A 17,724-nucleotide genomic window follows, 5' to 3' on the forward strand; every position below is an offset into this window, starting at 1 on the left:
AGCCCCAGGCTCTCTGCCCCCTCCTGCCCATCCCCGGGCCCTCTGCCCCCTCCTGCCTAGCCCCAGGCCCTCTGCCCCCTCCTGCCCATCCCCGGGCCCTCTGCCCCCTCCTGCCTAGCCCCAGGCCCTCTGCCCCCTCCTGCCCATCCCCGGGCCCTCTGCCCCCTCCTGCCTAGCCCCAGGCTCTCTGCCCCCTCCTGCCCATCCCCGGGCCCTCTGCCCCCTCCTGCCTAGCCCCAGGCTCTCTGCCCCCTCCTGCCCATCCCCGGGCCCTCTGCCCCCTCCTGCCCATCCCCGGGCCCTCTGCCCCCTCCTGCCCAGCGCCAGGTCCTCTGCCCCCTCCTGCCCATCCCCGGGCCCTCTGCCCCCTCCTGCCCAGCGCCAGGCCCTCTGCCCCCTCCTGCCCATCCCCAGGCCCTCTGCCCCCTCCTGCCCATCCCCAGGCCCTCTGCCCCCTCCTGCCCATCCCCAGGCCCTCTGCCCCCTCCTGCCCAGCGCCAGGCTCTCCAGCCTCTTGCACGGCGCCGGCCACATGCTGAGCAGGTGAATGAACGTGGGAATGAGGGAGTGCAGGGCCGTGAGCAGATCCAGACCGAACTCCCGATGCCCAGGTTCCTGTCTGGGCCTCCCGACCTTCTCAGCCCCACCGCCATCTTCTTTCCCACAGCAGTGCGTGACACCAGGGTACCAAAAAGGCAAACTGGACTTTATTATAAAGTTGGCTACAAAGTCACCGCAGCACCACGAGGTGGCCGCCCGGGCAGGCCCAGGCGGTCTGGCGGCCGGGTGAGTCCCGCACCAGGTACACTCGTGCAAGCACACGTGTGGCGGCAGGTCTGCCTTCCTCCATCGGAAAGGAACGTAGCGTCTCTTCGCGCCCCCCACTCCAGGCACGGGGCGCAAAAGTCACAGGAAGAGCCGCCGGGGCGGCCGAGTCCGTCGGAATTGAAATCCCGTTACTGGTGTGTAGAGAATTCTACGTGAGTGTCAAGAGCCCCTCGGGGCACAGGCTCGCCCAGGTGGGCCCTGCTTCTCCCCCACTGAGGCCCAGGGGTGGCTTGGCCCCTGGGGGTGGAGAACTGGCCCAGGCCCATGGGGCAGCGCGGCGGGGAAGTGACACTCCCCCATTCTCCGCTTGAAATCCCATTCAAGGAAGCTCACTACGAGTGAATACAGATTGAATTGGAACAGATCACTGGAAGTCTCTTGGTTTTAAAAAGAAGCTCCCTCCCTTGCCCTCCCACCTCCCCCCCCCCAAAATCCTGCAGGGCCTGGGGAATCGGACAAATCCCCCCTCTGGCCCCCAGAATCCCCCCAACAGTCCCGGGGGGGTGGAGAGCGGCTCCACGTCTTGATGACAATATGCCATACTTGACGACGTTAAGTCACAGACTTATTCAAAACGTTGGTTCCCCTCCACTTCCATCTGCAGAGAGAAAGAGACGTAGAGGGAGACGGTCAGCCCAGTCTGTTAAAAAAGGACCCTGGGCTGAGGCACGTGGTGGGGACGGGACCTCAACTACACGGGCCCAGCAACCAGATGACCTCCCAGAGGCTCAGCAGAGAAGGGAATTTGGACAATGGGATGAAGTCATGGCTGTGTTTGTGCAAGGATGGAGCCCCAAGCAGGGCCCGCAGCACCAGGGCCGAGGGCTGAGCCTCACCCCCTATCTTTCCTCCCCATAAACTCTCGGTCTATAGCCTCTTGAGGACAAGAACGCTGGGGCATAACTCTAATAATCCCAGCAACCTGTGTGGCCGCAGGGGAGTTTCTTCAACCCCGGGGCGTTGGTTGTCCCCATCTGTAGAATGGGGTGGAGAGCACTGATCTGGGTCCCATGGAGCTAAGAAGCACACGCGGCCACCAAGGATTCTCTGGCATTTGATGCCACAGCCCTCACCTCTGCCTGCCGGGCCCATTTGTCCAAAACCGTCCAGCTAAATTTTTCATTTTTTTCCTTATCCGCTCTCCTACGCCCGGCAGCAGATACCAGCATCCCCTTCATAAAGCTGGGGCACAGGGAGGGGACTTGATTCACCTCATTTCCCCCCCTCTCCCACCCCCAGAACCTCCCTGGAGGGACAGAGATGTGAGACAGATGCTGGCTGGACTCACCTTCGTGGAAGCTGTCTTGAACTCGGCTCTGGAGTTGATGCAACTCATCAGTAAACCCGTCGTAGGGGAATGCTGAGACACCTGTCTCAAAGGCGGTTTCGTATGTGGCCAGGTCCTCCAGGAAGCTGTGGTCTTCTGGGGACAGGTTGTTGCAAGGCGATGGGGCCCCTCCCGGGCCCTCAGCCTCAGGGTCCCCCGAGCCCCATTCCCCATTGGGGTCTGGGGTGGAGAGATCCATGAAGATGTCTTCCACGGGCATCTCTTCCAGGAATATGCTGTCAGGGTCAGCCAGGAAATCCAGCTCCTGGCACTTCCAGGGCTTCAGGTCCAGGCTAAGCACCGGGGGGCCAGCCCCCGACAGAGACAGATTGGAGTCCAGAGGCTCCAGCCCTCCCAGTGGCTCCAGCCCGCCGGCGCCAGCCTCAGCCGAGAAAGGCCTGTCCATGCCCTGGGCCAGCTGGCTAATCTGCTGGATGAGGCGGTCGATCTCATGCTGCTCTTTCTCAGAGTAGTGGAAGAAGCTCTGCTTGACTGGAGAGGCCTCGGGTGTGAGCAGGCCTTCGGGCACCAGGGGGACATCCACGGAGAGGGGACCCCGGAGCTGGGCTAGGGCCAGGAGTGTGCAGTCCCCATTACCAGGGCTGCTAGGACTCGGGGGCAATTTCTCATAGAGAAAGCTGCATCCCTCCTGGGCGAAGTAAGTCTTGGTGGGGTTGGGGCTCAGTTGCTCCGGGAAAGTCTGGCTGGGGCTGTTCAGCTGCGCTTGGAACGCTGTGCTGGGAGGAGTCAGCTGCTCGCGGGCAGGGCTGCCCAGGGGCTCCGGGAAGGTGGCAGTGCCCGGAAGCAGCGGGTCAGGGAAGGTGGAGGTGCAGGGAGTCAGCTGCTCCTCATAGCTTCTGGCTGGGGTTTCGGTCAACTGGCCTTGGAGTGGGCTGGTGAGTGGGTCCGGGAAGGTTGCACTGCTGGGCGTCAACTGGTCCGAAAAGGTCACGGTGCTTGGAGTCAGCTGTTCTTGGAGAGAGCTGGACGGGGTGGGCAAGTGGGTCTGGAAGGGCTCATGGAGGCTGAAGAGGAAGGCACAGCCTCCGGGCTGGTGGGGCGTGTAGGGCGGAGTGCACACGAGGTCCTTGCTCAGGTCTGCCTGGAGAGAAGGCGCAGGCCCGGAAGGGAACGTCAGGTATCTAAAGTCCACCTCTTTGGGGGCTTGAGGAAGCTCTTCTGATGTGGAGACAACGCCAAGTTGAGGAGCACCGGGGAAGTTGGTGCTTCTGGGAGCCCCCAAGGCTGGGGTGAAGAGCGGGTTAGGGCTGGAGCACTGCTCCTGGGAGTGGATGTTCTCAGGGAATGAGGGCGGCATGGCCGGGGCGCCCAGGATGTAGGACGCTAGGGTGTCTTCAGAGTTCAGCTGCTGGCGGAGGCTCCAGGCTTCCGAGTCACTGGAGAGAACACAAGAGGCAGCTGGTAAGGGTCTGGTGTCCATTCTCCGAGCAGTTCCCTGATTTGTGTCTCCTCCATGCCGATCTCAGCTGGTCCCCAGAACCCTGCCTTCTGCTCACCTGATCGGGTAGTTATTGGCAGTGATGGGGCCCTCTGGACCTTCTGAGTATAACAGGCAGTAGATCCACGCCCAGCCTCCAGATTTGGCCTGCAGTCTCACCACCATCTCCGCCTGAATATCTCCACTCTCAGTCACTGGGGGAGAAGAAGAGATGCAGAGTTAGGAGGCCCACCGGGCAGCACCACCTGAACTCCCCAGCCTGCCCCTTGCCACTGTGTGGAGGTGGCCGTGATGTTCTCACCTCTGACTACCCTGACATGCGCCCTCAGCTCGAGTCCCCCAGTTCTGAGTCTGTTCTTGCCTTAGCTCCTCACCCTGACATTCACCCTGCACCATCCACAACTGTCGGCCTCTAGCATCTCCCAGTCTTGGCCACTCCCTTCCCCAGCTCCCTGCCTCGTCCCCGGCCTCTCTGGACACTCACACAGGCGGTAGTGTTGAGCAGAAGCGTGGGCCAGATCCTCGGGGTGCAGCAGTCCATACCATGATTTACAGAGCAGTTCACTGTGCTCAAAGCCCAGGTAGATTATGACACTGGGAAAGTGGAAAGGGTGAGGTCAGCTTTCTGTTTTCTCTGCTCTATACCCATGCATCTCACTCCCTCCCAGGTCCTCTGCCCTCCTGAGCCCCATCCTCCCTGCCCCTGACTGCAGAATCTAGGGTCCCCTCATCTCTGGCCTGCCCGCCTGCCGGGTTCGGGACATCCCACACCTACCTTTCAGAGATGTCCAAAATGGCCAGGTCTTTAGCATGACGGCTCTGGAACATGGCCAGGAAGAGCGAGGCAGGGCCAGGGCCAGGACCAGGGCCAGGGCGAGGTCTTGGTTCCAATGGGGCACAGAAAGCTGTGAACACGGGGTTTCCGGCCCAGTAGGCTCCAGGCGGGTGAGCGTGGAATCGGCCTCGAATGAGCACCAGTTTTTTGCCTGCGCTCTGGCGCCTGAGGGACTTGGAGGTGTTGAAGCGACAGCGGAAGAGACGATCTACATGAGTAAAGAGAAAAACCTTTAAGAGGGTGGATGCCTATGGGGGAGCAGAGGAGAGACTGCACTGAGAAGGAGGAGGCATCCTTACCAGTGTCCAGGGCAGAGGGCAGGGTGAGTTGCTGGCGCACAGTGAGGTGGTCAGCTGGGTCAATGATGTCGTAGATACTATCACCTTGGGCAACCAGGTCCACCTGGAGGAAGGGATAGGAGAGATGACCGTTAGTGAAGCCAGCAAGAACCCGTCTTTGGCCCACGGTGTCTTGTAGGGCATGGTCCCTCTCTCCCTCCCCAGTAACTCTTGGAATGCCCCAACCCATGCCCCAGTCTGGGCTGAGAGGGCCCTCTGTTCTCACCATGGAGTGGCCCAGGTGCTCGCTCACGCTCTCAGACAGGTACAGCAACTTCCCCTCGGCTGTGAACGCAAGCAGGAATCCAGGTAGTGCTGCCACGATGTCTTCAAGCTCTTGAGCGGAGAGGAGCCCCGTGGGACCCTCCAGAGCAGTGCCTGCAGAGAGAGGAGACACGGTGAGTCAGGGTGAGACAGGGAGGCAGAGCCGAAGTGAGAAACGCAAGGTCCGAGTTTCAGGTCACCAAGGGAATCCCCATGAGCCTGCCTTCGCAAACACCTGTTGACCCACTGCCCGCAGCTCTCGGCCAGGGAACCTGTTGCTGGAGCTCCCCGGCCAGCGAACCCTTCCACTTGTAAGCGGGGCGGGCGCCCCGGCCGCCTTGGATTCCAGAACCGCGGGCAGCGCTCCCAAAGCGGTTCTGTGCTCAGCACCGCGGACAGCGCCCGCGAAGCCGGAGCGTCCGTCAGCACCGCGGACAGATCTCCGGAGGCGGCCGGGAAACCCTCTAGGCACCGCCGGCCGCCGGCTGCCTTTCCCGGGGCATGAGCAGCGCCCGGAGTGCCTCCGCGCTGATGGAGACGGGGTCCCTTCTCTCCCGGCTCTTATCCTCTCACAAATCCGGTGCTGGGGTCACCCCCGCCAGGCTATGGAACCCTTCCTCCAGGACCAAGGTGAGGGCTGGACAGAGCTCAGAGGGAGAAGCAGAAAGTCCCGAGCGGCCCGGGTCCCCTCTCGGCTCGCCAACGTGCTGCCCTGGGCAGCAGGCAATCCCAGAGGATCCCTCCCGTGCCCCTGTCTCCGGTGGCCCCAGCTCGCTCACCTCCAGCGAAGAAGACGCCCTTGCGAGTGTAGATGCAGGCGAGGCTCATGATGTGCAGGTAGGACAGCCGGACCTTGTCCGCTTCGGCCAGCGGCAGCAGCTCCTTGAGGCTGCGGATCTCCGCGTTGATCTGGTCGCGGCGCGCCTTGGAGGCGCCCTTGGTGGAGCGGTACATGATGCCGGCTGCGGAGTCCCAGCTCGGCGCCCCGACACCTGCCGCCCGTCCCGACGCCCGGCTGCTTCCTCCTGCTTGCCCGGCTCTCGCTCAGCCTCTCCTCTCCTGGGCTCTGCTCGGCTGCGCTGCCCCCTCGCCTGCCTCGTCCCGCCTTATATAGCTCCTGCCAGGCGTGGGGGGCTCGCTTTAGAGTGGGGGGGGCTAGAAAGCGATAGGCTGGGCTAAGCAAGCTGCAGCGGGAGCCGCTGGCCGGGGGGGCTCCTCCTCCCTCCCTGGCTCCAACGTCATCGCGTGACGTGGACCGAGAGCGGGAGGGAGGGAGAGGGGGACGGGGGAGAAGCTGCGGAGGGGGCCGCGCCGGCGGGAGCGGAGCAGGGAGGCGCGCGCTGCGCTCCGAAAGACTGCAAGGGCGCGTGGGGACCCAGGCCGCGAGGAAGGGACACGGCCAGGGCTAGGACACTGGGAGCCCCCGGCAGGACAGTCCAGGGAGGGAGGGAGGGAGACGCTGGTACCCCCACGGAGGTTTCGGAGGAGATAAGGGGCTGGGGGCTGCAGGGTCATCCGCACTCCCCTGCTGTTTACCAAAGGTTGCGTTCACGTGCGGGGATGGGCGGACGTTCCTTGGCCTTTGGGGAATGGGTCACAGCTGGGCTCCCCTCTGGGGACCGCTCCATCTGGGGTTCCCTTGGCCATTTTCGAGCAATCCCCCTGCCCTGTCCCCCAACCCTAGTCTTGGCAATGCATCAGGGGCTCCACAAGGAACCATGTCCCTTCATGGGGCGCAAAGGGGGATCCTGTGGGAGGGGGACCAGCAAGGTTTGGCCCTGGTTCCAGTTCCCCACAGTCGAGGACAGGGACATCAACCGATCCTTCCCTCCCCTGTCAACCCGTTCATCTCAGCCGCCGAGGGGGGAAACTGAGGCAGGGGCCCGGGGCACCGTGAGGATATGCATCCTCATTTCGGCACCCCTCCCAGCTGCTGCCGGTCCCCAGAGCCAGCGGCCGCCCCCGCCCGGTTACCAGCCTTGGAGTCTCCGCGCGGGCCGGGGGGCGGGGGCGGGGCCGGGGGAATCCCAGCTCCATATTAGGACAGGAATCCTCCGGCGGCGGCCGCGGCGCGCAGCGGGCGGGGCCCTGCAGCCTCCGCAGCCTCCCGAGAGCTCCCCCCCCCCCCCCGCTCGGCGGCGAAGATGGGGAGCTGCAGAGAAGCCCGGGTGCTGGGCGGGGGGGCCCTCCGTGACCCCTGCACCTGCCGGGGACCCTCCAAGGCCGTCAGGCTGCTTGCCTTCCTCTCTGGCCCCGACCCCCTCCCCGTCTTCTGCCGGGATTCCTCGCTATCCCTAGTAGGTCTCACTGGGTGCCTGGTGTCTCGCTCAGCGTGGTGCGCCCCCTAAGCCCCCCGCCTCTCGCCGTCAGGCTATGTCTCCGCTGGCCCTGGCGCCCCCCTTGTATCGATCTCTTTTCAACACAGGTGACTGATCTCTGCGGTGGGCGGGGCGCGCATGGGGTGGGGGTGGGGTGGGGGGCTTTCTTTTCCATAGTGTCCCACAAAGGCAGAGGCAGTGGGCGAGGGAATATTTGTCACCTGAAATCTCATTTGATGGGCTGGGGGGTGTGTTTGCATAAAATCGTTTGAGGGCCTGGAAATCAGGCCACTTAAGAAACAGGGATGGGAGAGCAGCCTCCTAGTAGGAAGCTACGCGGGAAGACTGGAGCCGAACGTTGACACCAAGAAGAAAATGTGGAGGTCAAGGTCTCCCCTCTTCAAAGAAAGGGGTTGTAGCAAGGGAGAGTGGGAGGGGAAGAGGCCCCTGAGAACGAGGGTGCCTCAGAAGAGGGGTGCATGGCTAGGGGGCGCTATCCTGCCGTCTTGTGACTTGAGGTTGGGGGCTTCCTGGGGTCAGTAGGTTCTCCCACTGTTTCTAACCCTGACAGCTCCTCTCACCTCTATCTGATCTTTCCTGTTCAGCCCTGGTTCCAGCAACGTGAGCAGCTTCCCAGGAAAAGAAGGGGGCACGGGTTGCTGTCCGTGGTCCTGACAGAGCCACCCTGGGAGTCAGGTTGGCTATGGCCTGCCTGGGGCATCAGAACAGAGCGTGGGGTCCACGCAGACCTCAGGGAGCTCTGATTTTCCCCTTCTCTGAGGATGGATGGGGGGGTCTTGCAAAGAGCAAGGCTCCTGGGCTGCAGGGGCAAAGGAAGCAGGGGAGAGGAATGGGGCTCAAGGGAAGAGACCTTGGGGTTTCCGGAGAACGCATTGAGCAGAAGACACCTTAGAAGGGGAGAAGGGTCTGGAAAGGGACAAGGGAGGGGCAGGGAAGGCTCATCCTAGTTTACCCACTCTGGTTCGAGTTGAGAAGCTCTCTGTGCCCCAATGTCTCCTCTCTCTAGGCCAGCTCCCACTCCCCTTGCCTCCCACCTCCGTCAAGTTATTTTTAACTGTGTAGAACCAAAAATAGCTTGGCAGCAGCTTCAGGCCGTGGGAGAGGAGCTATTTATATCACCAGTGACGGTTCCGAAATAGCAAGCAGGAGGAGGGGGGCGGCTGGCACGCTAGAGAGCTCCTGGCCGCTGCTAAAAATACTGCCAGTGTGAGTCATCCTGGCCTGGCTGAGTCACCCCACTCCCCCCCCAAGTGGCGGCAGCGGCAGCAGCAGCGGCAGAACAGGCATAGAATTGGAAGCCTGGGATGGGGGAGGCGCCAGAGCCTGCTGGCTCTGAGAATGTGGGCAAAAGGATGAATGGGGAGAGGGGCATTGGGGGTGAGTGTGTAGAAGGAACAGAGGACGCAGGCCCCTCCCCAGCCAAATCTGCCAGGTGAGTGTGCTCCCTGGGGGGGGCATTTGGGCAGTCGATGGGAGGTAGCAAGACTCTGTGTGTGTGTGCTCACTTGTCACTGTCTATGTATGTAGCTGTGCGTCTGCACCTGAGCCTGTCTGTCTAGACATGTTTGTGTATGTGTCCGTGTGTCTGTCTGCATACATCTTGCCATCTGTCCACGTCCCTGCATTGGCGTGCGTTTGTCTGTGCCTGCATCTAGGCCAGCCTTTTTTTTTAAGTCTCCAACTTCCTGTGCTGTGGCTGTATGTATTTATGTTTACTTGTGTGTGTGTGTGTGTGTGTCCATAGCTGCTTGGGCCTTTCCCCTATGCATCTGGTGGTGCACGTAGATGGATTTGCAGGCTTCTGCAGACTCACTGTGTCTTCCAGTGCCCTCCCTGATGCCACTCACTGGGCTCGTGCACATACGTCCTCTGCACCTCTCCACCCAGCATCTTTGCCCTATTTCCAGCCCTTGGTCCCTAAGCATTTGCGAAGCTACGTTGCATGCATCCTCTCGAGAAAACATGAAGGAAAGGAGCCCCACAGGACCCCCTCCCTTCTCTGGAGCCATTCTGAATCCTCCCTGGCCTGCAGGAGTAAGTGGTTTTCCATCACTCCATATTTGGGGAGCTGAGAGAAGAGAAGGGCTTTCTTTAGTTCTAAATAAAAAAAATTCTTGGTGTGGGCACAGGCATGTGTAGCACGCACATGCACGCACACACACACACAGACACAACTGAGAGAATGAGAGAGAAAAAATATCAAGGTCCCTTCTTTACTGAGCAGAGCGCGCATCTGTTGCCATGGCAACTCGCCCACTCCTTCCCCGAAAAATCACCAAGAAGAGGTGATGGCATCGAGGAGGGATTGGCTGATTCCTTTCTTTATTATTTTTTTCCGAAAAAGGCCCTTTTATAGCAAGAACAGGCCATGAGATCCCTTGCCTCTGTCTTGCATGGGTTTTTCAGGGACCTCGGAGGACTTCACCCTCAACCTCGATCGGAGGAGAGCTGCGTCCTTTCCAGAGATTTCCGAGGAGGAGGAGGAGGTTCTGGGAGGCGCTGGAGGATGAATGGAGAACGCGATTCTTCAGAACAGCCTGGAGACTCCACTTTCCTGGAGATTTTCTGGGGCCAGCAGCTCGACTGAGGGATGTCAAAGTGTGTGTCTTGTCTTGCTCTGGACAAATGCTTTTATGACAAAGAGAAAATGTGACAAAAAGGCAGGAAAGGGGGTAAGGGGGGAGAGGATATGAACGAGTGAAGACTTGATGGGGCTTCAAAGATGGCGAGATGCCAAGCGGCGAAGCTCTCAGGGGTCCTCAGACCGGGCAGGTGGACAAGATGGCTTAGGAACGGTCCCTCCATGCAGCTGGTGGTGCGGCAGGTCAGATCCCCACCAGACTGCAGCCATGGCCTCGGGACTTGGGGCCCGGAGCAGCTGAGGTCAGAGGCGAATGTGCCAGGGGAGCGCTGGTGTTCACGTTTCCTAGCTCTCGTCCCGGCCCAAGTCCCAAAGGTTTGCTCCGAAGCCTGGCCCCCGGCCACTGCAGCCACATCACTCTCTCCAGTGAACTGGAGCCTCCTGCCAAGTGGCCGGGTGGTGGAAAGGAAGGGATTCCTCGTTTACTCCTGCACTCAGCTTGCAACAGCAACGGGGTCACCCGGGGCTGGAGACTGGAAAGACCAAGAACCCAACTCTGGAGAGAGACACCTCGCCCTCTGGCAGGCTGCTGCCCGCCTCCGCACACAGCGGTGGGACAGGCTGGGGTGCAGCTGCCCACAGGGGGATCACGATACTTCAGATGTACTCTGGCCTCGCAGATTCTTATGACCTGACTGATGCCATGATGCTCATTTGCTAGATGGGGAAACTCGGGTGTGACGGGGTTTCACTTGCTAGATGAAGGCTCAGAGATTGGACAACGACTTCCAAGGCACACAGCAAGCCAGTGGCAATGCTTAGCCTGGCGCCTAGCTCCCAGCCCAGGCTGGTTCCCTTGCGTCACAGGGCACACTCTCCGACTCGCACCTCTTTTTGTAAGTCGAGCCTCACTGGGACACAGCCGCACCCATTGGTTTACCCATCGTCTGTGGCTGTGCTCCCTCCACAGGGGCAGAGCCAAGTGGCTGCAGTTACTAACTGACCCTCTCTACCCTGGCCCTGCTCGGAGAAGAGCACCTCCCCAGGAGCACCTCCACTCGCTTCTCCCTTTTTCTCAGAAAGCTCTCTAGGCCCAGGACATAGCAAACTGTTCTTTTTTCTCCCTTTACTGTCCGAATGCCATGGGGCACCTTAAGGAGGGGGAGATTGGGAGGCCCTGTGCAACAGTTTCCGATTAGCTTCCAGCCTGTTTGTAGCCGTGGAGCTGCAGCACCCCAGGCAGAAGTGATGCTCCACATCCTGTTCCCATAGCAACACAGAACCATCAATGGAGAGGCAGGGCCCCCACGGCATGCCCACCGCAACCCTGCCCCCTCAGGGCGCCATTGTGGGGAGAGGGGATGACCCATGGTGGGTGAGAACGATACTGTCTGGAAGACAAATTTTCCTTATGGAAGCAAAACGGGGCTACGACGGGGCCTCCGGGTTCCTGGGGCCTGCAGTCTGACCCAGGGAAGAAGCTCTGCACCCTTTCTCAGGATGGCTGAGTCCCTTGGCCAGGGTCACACAGCTAGAATTAAACCCAGAAAGCGAAGATTCCGACTTCTGCTTCCTTGTCGGTTTTACTGGATTGCTCTTTTGAACTGATGGGCTTCGGACCATGCAAAGGTCTTCAGCAGGTGCCCCGGGTCTGCGTCGGGGGCGCTGACCACGCAGGTCCAAGCACACATCAGCCCCACGCCCCGCTGGTCCTCACTGGCTCTGCTTTCTCCTAAGGCCTTTTCGTTACGCGATCACTCCCCCGACGCCTCTCGCATTCAGAACATTTCATCTATTTATGGTTATGAAATCAACAAGTCTCATGTGAAGAGGGTACACGCTGGCACCCACACGTGGAGGCGGTCAGAGCCGGGTGAGTGGGCGGAGCCATGGCGGTTGGTGGGTGTGCAGCCAATGAAAACAGCTTTCCCGGGCAGGGAGCCTGTCAGACCAGCCCTGCTCCAAGGGGGGCAGAAAAATCAATTCACAAAATCCAAAAATCACTTCCAAATGCAGACGGGGGCCGACCCCCTCCGCGTGCAGTAGAAAGGCAGGAGTCCAGGCTCTGGCCCCGTCCTCAGGGAGTTAGGGGTCCGGACTAGGAGCCAGACCCTCCACACCTTGTCAGCGCCCCTCCCCAGCTGGCGCACTACCCCCGCCCCAGTTATCCCCCGAGCCTGTCGCCCTGCACTGCCTCCACTTGCCGGCGTGCCCCACCAGCGGCCACACCGGGGCTCTGAGCTATAGGGGCGGGCAGGGGCAGGGGCTCAGGGACGTGAGGCCTGTGTGGAACCGTACGTGAGGGCTCAGTGTGCGCCAGGCTCGGCGGTGGCACAGTGCGGTGAGCACTTTCCCTGGTGGGAAAGTGAGGCTTCCATCCAGGCTGGCATCCCACACTGTGGGAAGAAAGGACGACCCGGCCCAAGGAGCCGGCAGAGCGGCAAGGACCCTGCTGGCTGGGTTTGCTGTGTAGGGTGGGTGGCTGGGGGTGCAATGGACTGAGCGTGGACTCTGCGTGGTGAGTCCCGCTGCCGGCCGTATCCACATGTGTGCCGGGGGCAGGTGGTGCTAAAGGGGCTGAGTCCCCACCTGGCCCAGGAGGTTTGGCCCCCGGAGTTGTGCCAGGACAGTCCCCGCCTGGCCCAGGAGGTTTGGCCCCGGAGTTGTGCCAGGACAGGACCGAGATGAAGATGCCCAGGTCCAGCCTTGAGTGGAGAAGCTGCGGTGAGGGGCCACGGGGAGCCACGAGGAATGAGCAGACCCCTCCCCGGGTCTTGGCTGTGCTGACCCCAGCCTGCCTGGCCTCGTGCACCCCACCCCAGCTACAGGCGCCTCCTTCCAACCGCTGCCCCTGCATCCCCCCTCCCTTCGCGATGGCCTTGCACATGCCGTTCCCTCTCCGGGGGCGCTGTTCACCCCATGTTCCCTGGAGATCTCAGCTCAAATGTCACCTCCTCCAGGAAGCCTTCCCTGGCCTCCCTGACAAGGCCAAGTCCCCGCTACAGGTCACCAGGCACCCCGAGCCTCTGTGAGCACTCTTCACAGTGACTCTACGCCACACTCTATTCTGGTGGCTGGTGGTCTCCCGTCCCTGCCCCCACACTGCAGCCACCCGGCGGGACTGGTCTGTTTGCTCACCGTGCACCCCTCCGCGTGGAGTAAGGTGCACCCTAAGAATTTGTCAGAAATGTTACAGTCCAAAGGGCTGGAGACGCTGACTCAGAGGCAGCCTGCAGGGCATGGTGTGACGTCCTGAGGCACGTGAAGGGCCGTGGGGAGGCAGCGGGAGCAGGTCTGGTCCTGGGGCTGTGGCCGAGCTGAGCGGGGCTGGTGGAGGCTCTGGCCCCGCACCCCTCACAGCCCGGCTCTGCGCCATGGGTGTTGCGGGTTCAGTAGGACCACCTCCAATGCCTCGGTGTTGGCGGGTTAAGGATAGACTTGATCTGGCGGTGGCGTCCGAGAGGTGGGCGGGGTGGGCGAGGTTCAGGTCCCTGGGGGCCGTGCCCTTGGTCAGTGAGGTTTCATTGTTGGAGTTCAAGTTCGGCCTGGCTGTTCTCTCTCTCTCTCTCTCTGCTTCCTGGCTCTCCACATGGTTGCTCCTCTGTACCCACTGTGCCCAGCCTCCAGGGACCCCTGAGCACACGGCTGCCCAAGGCTGAACGGGCACCTCCAAGCCAAAGCAAGCTTTTTCTGCCCCAAGAAGTTTCAGTTAAAGCAATGCAAAGCTGTTAGACCCGGACGGTCACGTGACTTCTCCTCTCGCGGCTCGGTTTCCCGGCTGTTCCACCGAGCCGCGAGGAGAGAAGCGGCCCCGTCTCAAGGGAGGAGCCAGGGAGGGGGGACGCGGGTCCCCACCATTTTGACTTCACGGGAACTGGGACCCCACGCGAGGCTGTGCCAGGAGGGCATGGGCCGCCACGGGCGATGGCACCGGCCCTGGCGCGGCCAGTGTGGAAGCAGGGCCTCCCCCTACAGCCCCGGGGCCGGCTGGTCTGAGCCACGCTTGGGCTAGGCCAGGCAGGGGTGCAGCCGTTCCAAAGAGGAGGGTGGAGACGACGGGAGGGGGGAGTGGAGGGAGACACGGGGAACTAAAGGCCTGGCTGGGGTCCCTGCGAGCCCCTTCCCTGGCCATCAGCAGGCATCCATTCTGCTCCCCCAGGCCAGGGGTGGAGAGCCCAGGCCAGGCCCCAAGAAGTCAGCAGCCGAGGCCCCTCAGCCAGGTTTCCGGAAGCCATCTGACCACTTCCTGCCGCAGCGTAGCGGCCCCTTGGCTCCTGTGACTTCCATGACCCAGACGCCCTCCTGGTGGCGCCTCCTGCCCAGCGGCGCCTCGGCCACGCGAGGCCCCCCGCCTCCAGCGTCTCCCCGTGTCACGTGCACGCGCCTTGCCACGGAGGCCACAGCCACAGCCACAGCCTCGCCCGCGCCTGCTACACCCAGCCTCACTCATTCAGAGCTCACAGCACCTGTGACTCCTCCCACTGGCCCTTGGCCAGCAGAGGGGCTTCCTCAGGGGACGCCCCCCACCCGGGGAAGTGGACAGGGTGGGCGGTCCCCAGAGAGACTGTTAGAGGCCAGTGATCAGAGATGACCAGAAAGCCTGAGCCTAGGAGAAAGGGGGAAGAGACCCCCCAGGGCAGGGAAACAAGGACCCCCACCCCGGCGAGCGCTGGCACTGTGGCAGGAAGAGGGGGCAGGGGTTGCAGCCCACGGATGGGGTGGCTTCTGGAACCGGGAAGTGTGTGGGGGAGGGGTGCCAGGAGGCTTTGGAGGGGGCTCTTCCTTCCAGGGGGCGTGGGGGCTCCTGAGGCCCAGACAGGTGTGGAGGGTGCAGGGAGAAGGGGAGTGGGCTCCATCGGACGTCAGCGTGCAGGAGGCGGCAGGAGTCCTGGGCCAGGGGGGCTCAGGACCCGTGGGTTCCAGTCCCTGCCCTGCCACCAGTCCCCTGTTGGGGGGGGCGTCACCACACAGCCCCTTCTCTGCAGAGGGCCAGTCCACCTCCAGCACCCAGCATCTCTGAGGCCAGTGCCCCTGGGGCCCTGGCACTCTGAGGTCCAGTTTCAGGTCCACGGAGGCCTGAGGCCTCAGCCCCGGGTGAGCAGAGCCACCTTGGGCGGTGTGCGGACAGGGGCACGGGGACACCAGCCCGCAGCGGCCACTCTCACAGTCGTGCCAAGTGCAGCAGGGGACTCACCGTGTGAGGGCTCCGGTGGGCTCCGAGGTACAGGAAACAGACCCCCAGGGCATCCTCAAAGCCGTCCACACTGCCTGCGGCTGCCATCCTTGGCGTCCGTCTGGCGGGAGGAAGAAGCCCCTCACCGGGGTCTCCCAGCCAGACACGGAGGGGCCCCATGGCCGGGCCTGAGGACCCCAGACCCACGGCTGGAGTGGGGGCCCCCGAGAGGTCATCAGAGCAGGGGAGGAGGTGACCCAAGGGTCACAGCCAACACTGCCACCGCACCAGGTCCTTGGCTCCTGGCGCAGGGAACTTGGCCGAGGACTGAGCCCTGGTCTAGGTGCTGGGCCAGAGGTGGGGCTGGGGGCGTGCCCCGGGCCGCTGTGTGGCTTTGGCGAATCGTGTCTCACCGAGGGTGCCTCGGTCTCCACTGCGGTGCACCTTGGGCTCCGGTGCCAGTCCAGGCTCCAGGGCGAGCTGTCGCAGACACCAGCCCGCAGGTGCTGGGCTGGATCGGGTCCACCTCTGGATCCCCAACCCCTGTCCAGAGCAGGGGCCCAGAGACACCCAGACCCCCCACAGCTCCTTGAGACCGCCAAGCACCTCCCAGCGCTCCTGGGTACATCCCGAGGTGCAGGGAGCACGCAGGCTTCGGGGGGCTGCGTCCACGGAGCCCCTGCAGGGCCCGGCAGCCACACCTCCACCCCGAGGTGCACACTCTGCGAAAAGCTGGTTCCAGAAAGTTCCAGAGAGCTGCTGGGCTGCAGGAAGCCTTGGATGGGAGCAGAGTGGGGCACAGCAGCGGCCGGTCAGTGAAAGCGTCCACAGGGTCCTCGAGTTCGTCCGAGTGGCCATCGAGCCCGAAGCGCACTGTGTCAGGGGGGAGGCCGCGGGTGCCCTGGGGTGCGGGACAGGGCCAGGGAGGCCCCTGTGCCAGCTCCCCTCACCACTGAGGCCCAGCGGACTGGCCTCTCTGGCCCCCCACCAGGCTCTGGCCCCTGCTTGTCCGGGAAGTGGCCACTGGCCCGTGCCAATCACGGCTCTTCCCGCAGGCTGCAGTTTAAGAAGGGTGGACCGGTTTTCCCTAGGGTCGTGATCTGGCTCCAGACTGGGCCCGAGGGGAGCAAGGTGAGGGCTGAAGACAGGTGGGCTCCGAGTCCCGGCGAGCCCCCCGGCTGCTGCCGTCCTCACCTGGTCCAGAGAGGGTCCCCGAACTTCCTCGCGGGGCAGCCCCCACCCCCGTGTCCCGGCGGCTGGAGGGGGCCCGCGGGGGCCGAGGGCGCTAGGGGCGGGGGGTGGGGCGGACGGCGCCGGGGGGCGCCCGGGCCCGGGCCCCGCGCCGGGCTCGCCGCTCGGGGGCGGGGGCAGCGCGCGGGCTCTGGCGGAGCCGCCACTCCGCCGGTTGCCTTAAAAAGGCGCCAGCGCGCGCGCATCAGCATCTCTTCCAAAATAGGCAAGGAGCGGGAGGCCGCGGGAGACGCGGCCGCGAGCAGCGCGGACGTCACCGGGGCCTCCCTCCCTCCGCCCCCCGCCCCTCGCCGCATCGCGGCTCCATGGCGACGGCGTGCGGCTCCGCGCTGCGGGGAGCGCACCGTCTGTGGCCTAGCGCCACCGCGCGGCCGACGACGGCGCTGCGCCCGGGGTGCGTGTGGCGGGCGTGCTGCCGTCTAGGCCGCCCTCTGGCGTTCGCGAGGGGAATTGCACAGAGGGACTGCGCAGGCCACGCCAGAATCTTAGTAAATCCGCGGAATCTTAATAAAAACTGCGGCCTCACAGCTACATCGCAGTCCGCGTGGAGGGCAGGCACGGGCTGGGCGCTTCTCCCGCGACGCTTCATTTCGGGGTCGCGGCCACTCCGCAATGCAGAATATTATTCTTGCCGTTTTACAGGCGAGAGCAGGCGAGGCTGCCACTCGTGGCAACTTTTCCTGAGCTCCCACAGCAGCAAGGGGCAGAGCCACGCGCGACGGCGTGGAAGGTGCTGGGGAGCCACGTGTCTTTGGGTTTGCCTCTCACTCCCCTGAGATGAGCGAGGCAGTGCCCATTCTACAGATGAGCAAGCTGAGGTCGGAGAGTGAAGCGGTTTGTGGGAGGCTGCAGGCAGGCAGGGGCAGCCCAGGCCTCGGACGGGGAGTCCAGGCCGGGGGAGTCGGGTACAGCCCCGGGAGGCCTTCCTGACGCCTCGGCCATTATGGAACGGCTGCAAAAGCCCGTCCAGAAGTGACCCCCGTCCTGACGTCCCCAAACGCGACCCGGGGGCCTGTCTCCCGGACCGGCCGGCACCGCAGCGTCGCTCTCACAAGGCCGTGCACACTGAGCCTGTCTGTGCCTGGACAGGAAGGCGTCCGGGTGGCCATCTGAGACCCGTGGTGTGGTGGAATGAGAAGGTGAGAAGGCCGTGCCAAGATGGCCGCTGAAACAGAAACTGCCTGGCAACAGAAACTGCCTGGCAACAGGCCGTGATTGGAGGGCTGCGGAAACCACGTGACAGCAGAGCCTGACTGACGACAGCCTGTGATTGGAGGGCTGCGGAAACCGCGTGACAGCGGAGCCTGACTGACGACAGGCTGTGATTGG

The 17,724-nt window shown here is 63.0% G+C and overlaps 1 protein-coding gene and 1 long non-coding RNA gene across 2 annotated transcripts; both read right to left on the reverse strand.

The window, feature by feature from the left end:
* Window positions 1–1,397: 1,397 nt before the first annotated feature.
* NPAS4 (neuronal PAS domain protein 4) lies at window positions 1,398–6,005 on the reverse strand. Its single transcript, XM_062197747.1, has 8 exons — window positions 5,831–6,005; window positions 5,014–5,165; window positions 4,749–4,851; window positions 4,390–4,657; window positions 4,099–4,208; window positions 3,673–3,808; window positions 2,117–3,552; window positions 1,398–1,426 (listed from the first exon to the last, which is right to left on the reverse strand). The coding sequence occupies exons 1-8, from the start codon at window positions 6,003–6,005 to the stop codon at window positions 1,398–1,400; spliced, it is 2,409 nt and encodes an 802-aa protein (XP_062053731.1).
* A 3,671-nt stretch (window positions 6,006–9,676) lies between these two features.
* On the reverse strand, window positions 9,677–16,138 carry LOC133762827 (uncharacterized). The gene is made up of 2 exons (XR_009866355.1): window positions 15,166–16,138; window positions 9,677–10,018 (listed from the first exon to the last, which is right to left on the reverse strand). It is a non-coding gene; the product is annotated as an uncharacterized LOC133762827 (long non-coding RNA).
* Window positions 16,139–17,724: the final 1,586 nt, after the last annotated feature.

This window comes from Lepus europaeus, chromosome 7 (assembly GCF_033115175.1).
Source record: "Lepus europaeus isolate LE1 chromosome 7, mLepTim1.pri, whole genome shotgun sequence".
NCBI classification, from domain to species: Eukaryota; Metazoa; Chordata; class Mammalia; order Lagomorpha; family Leporidae; genus Lepus; species Lepus europaeus.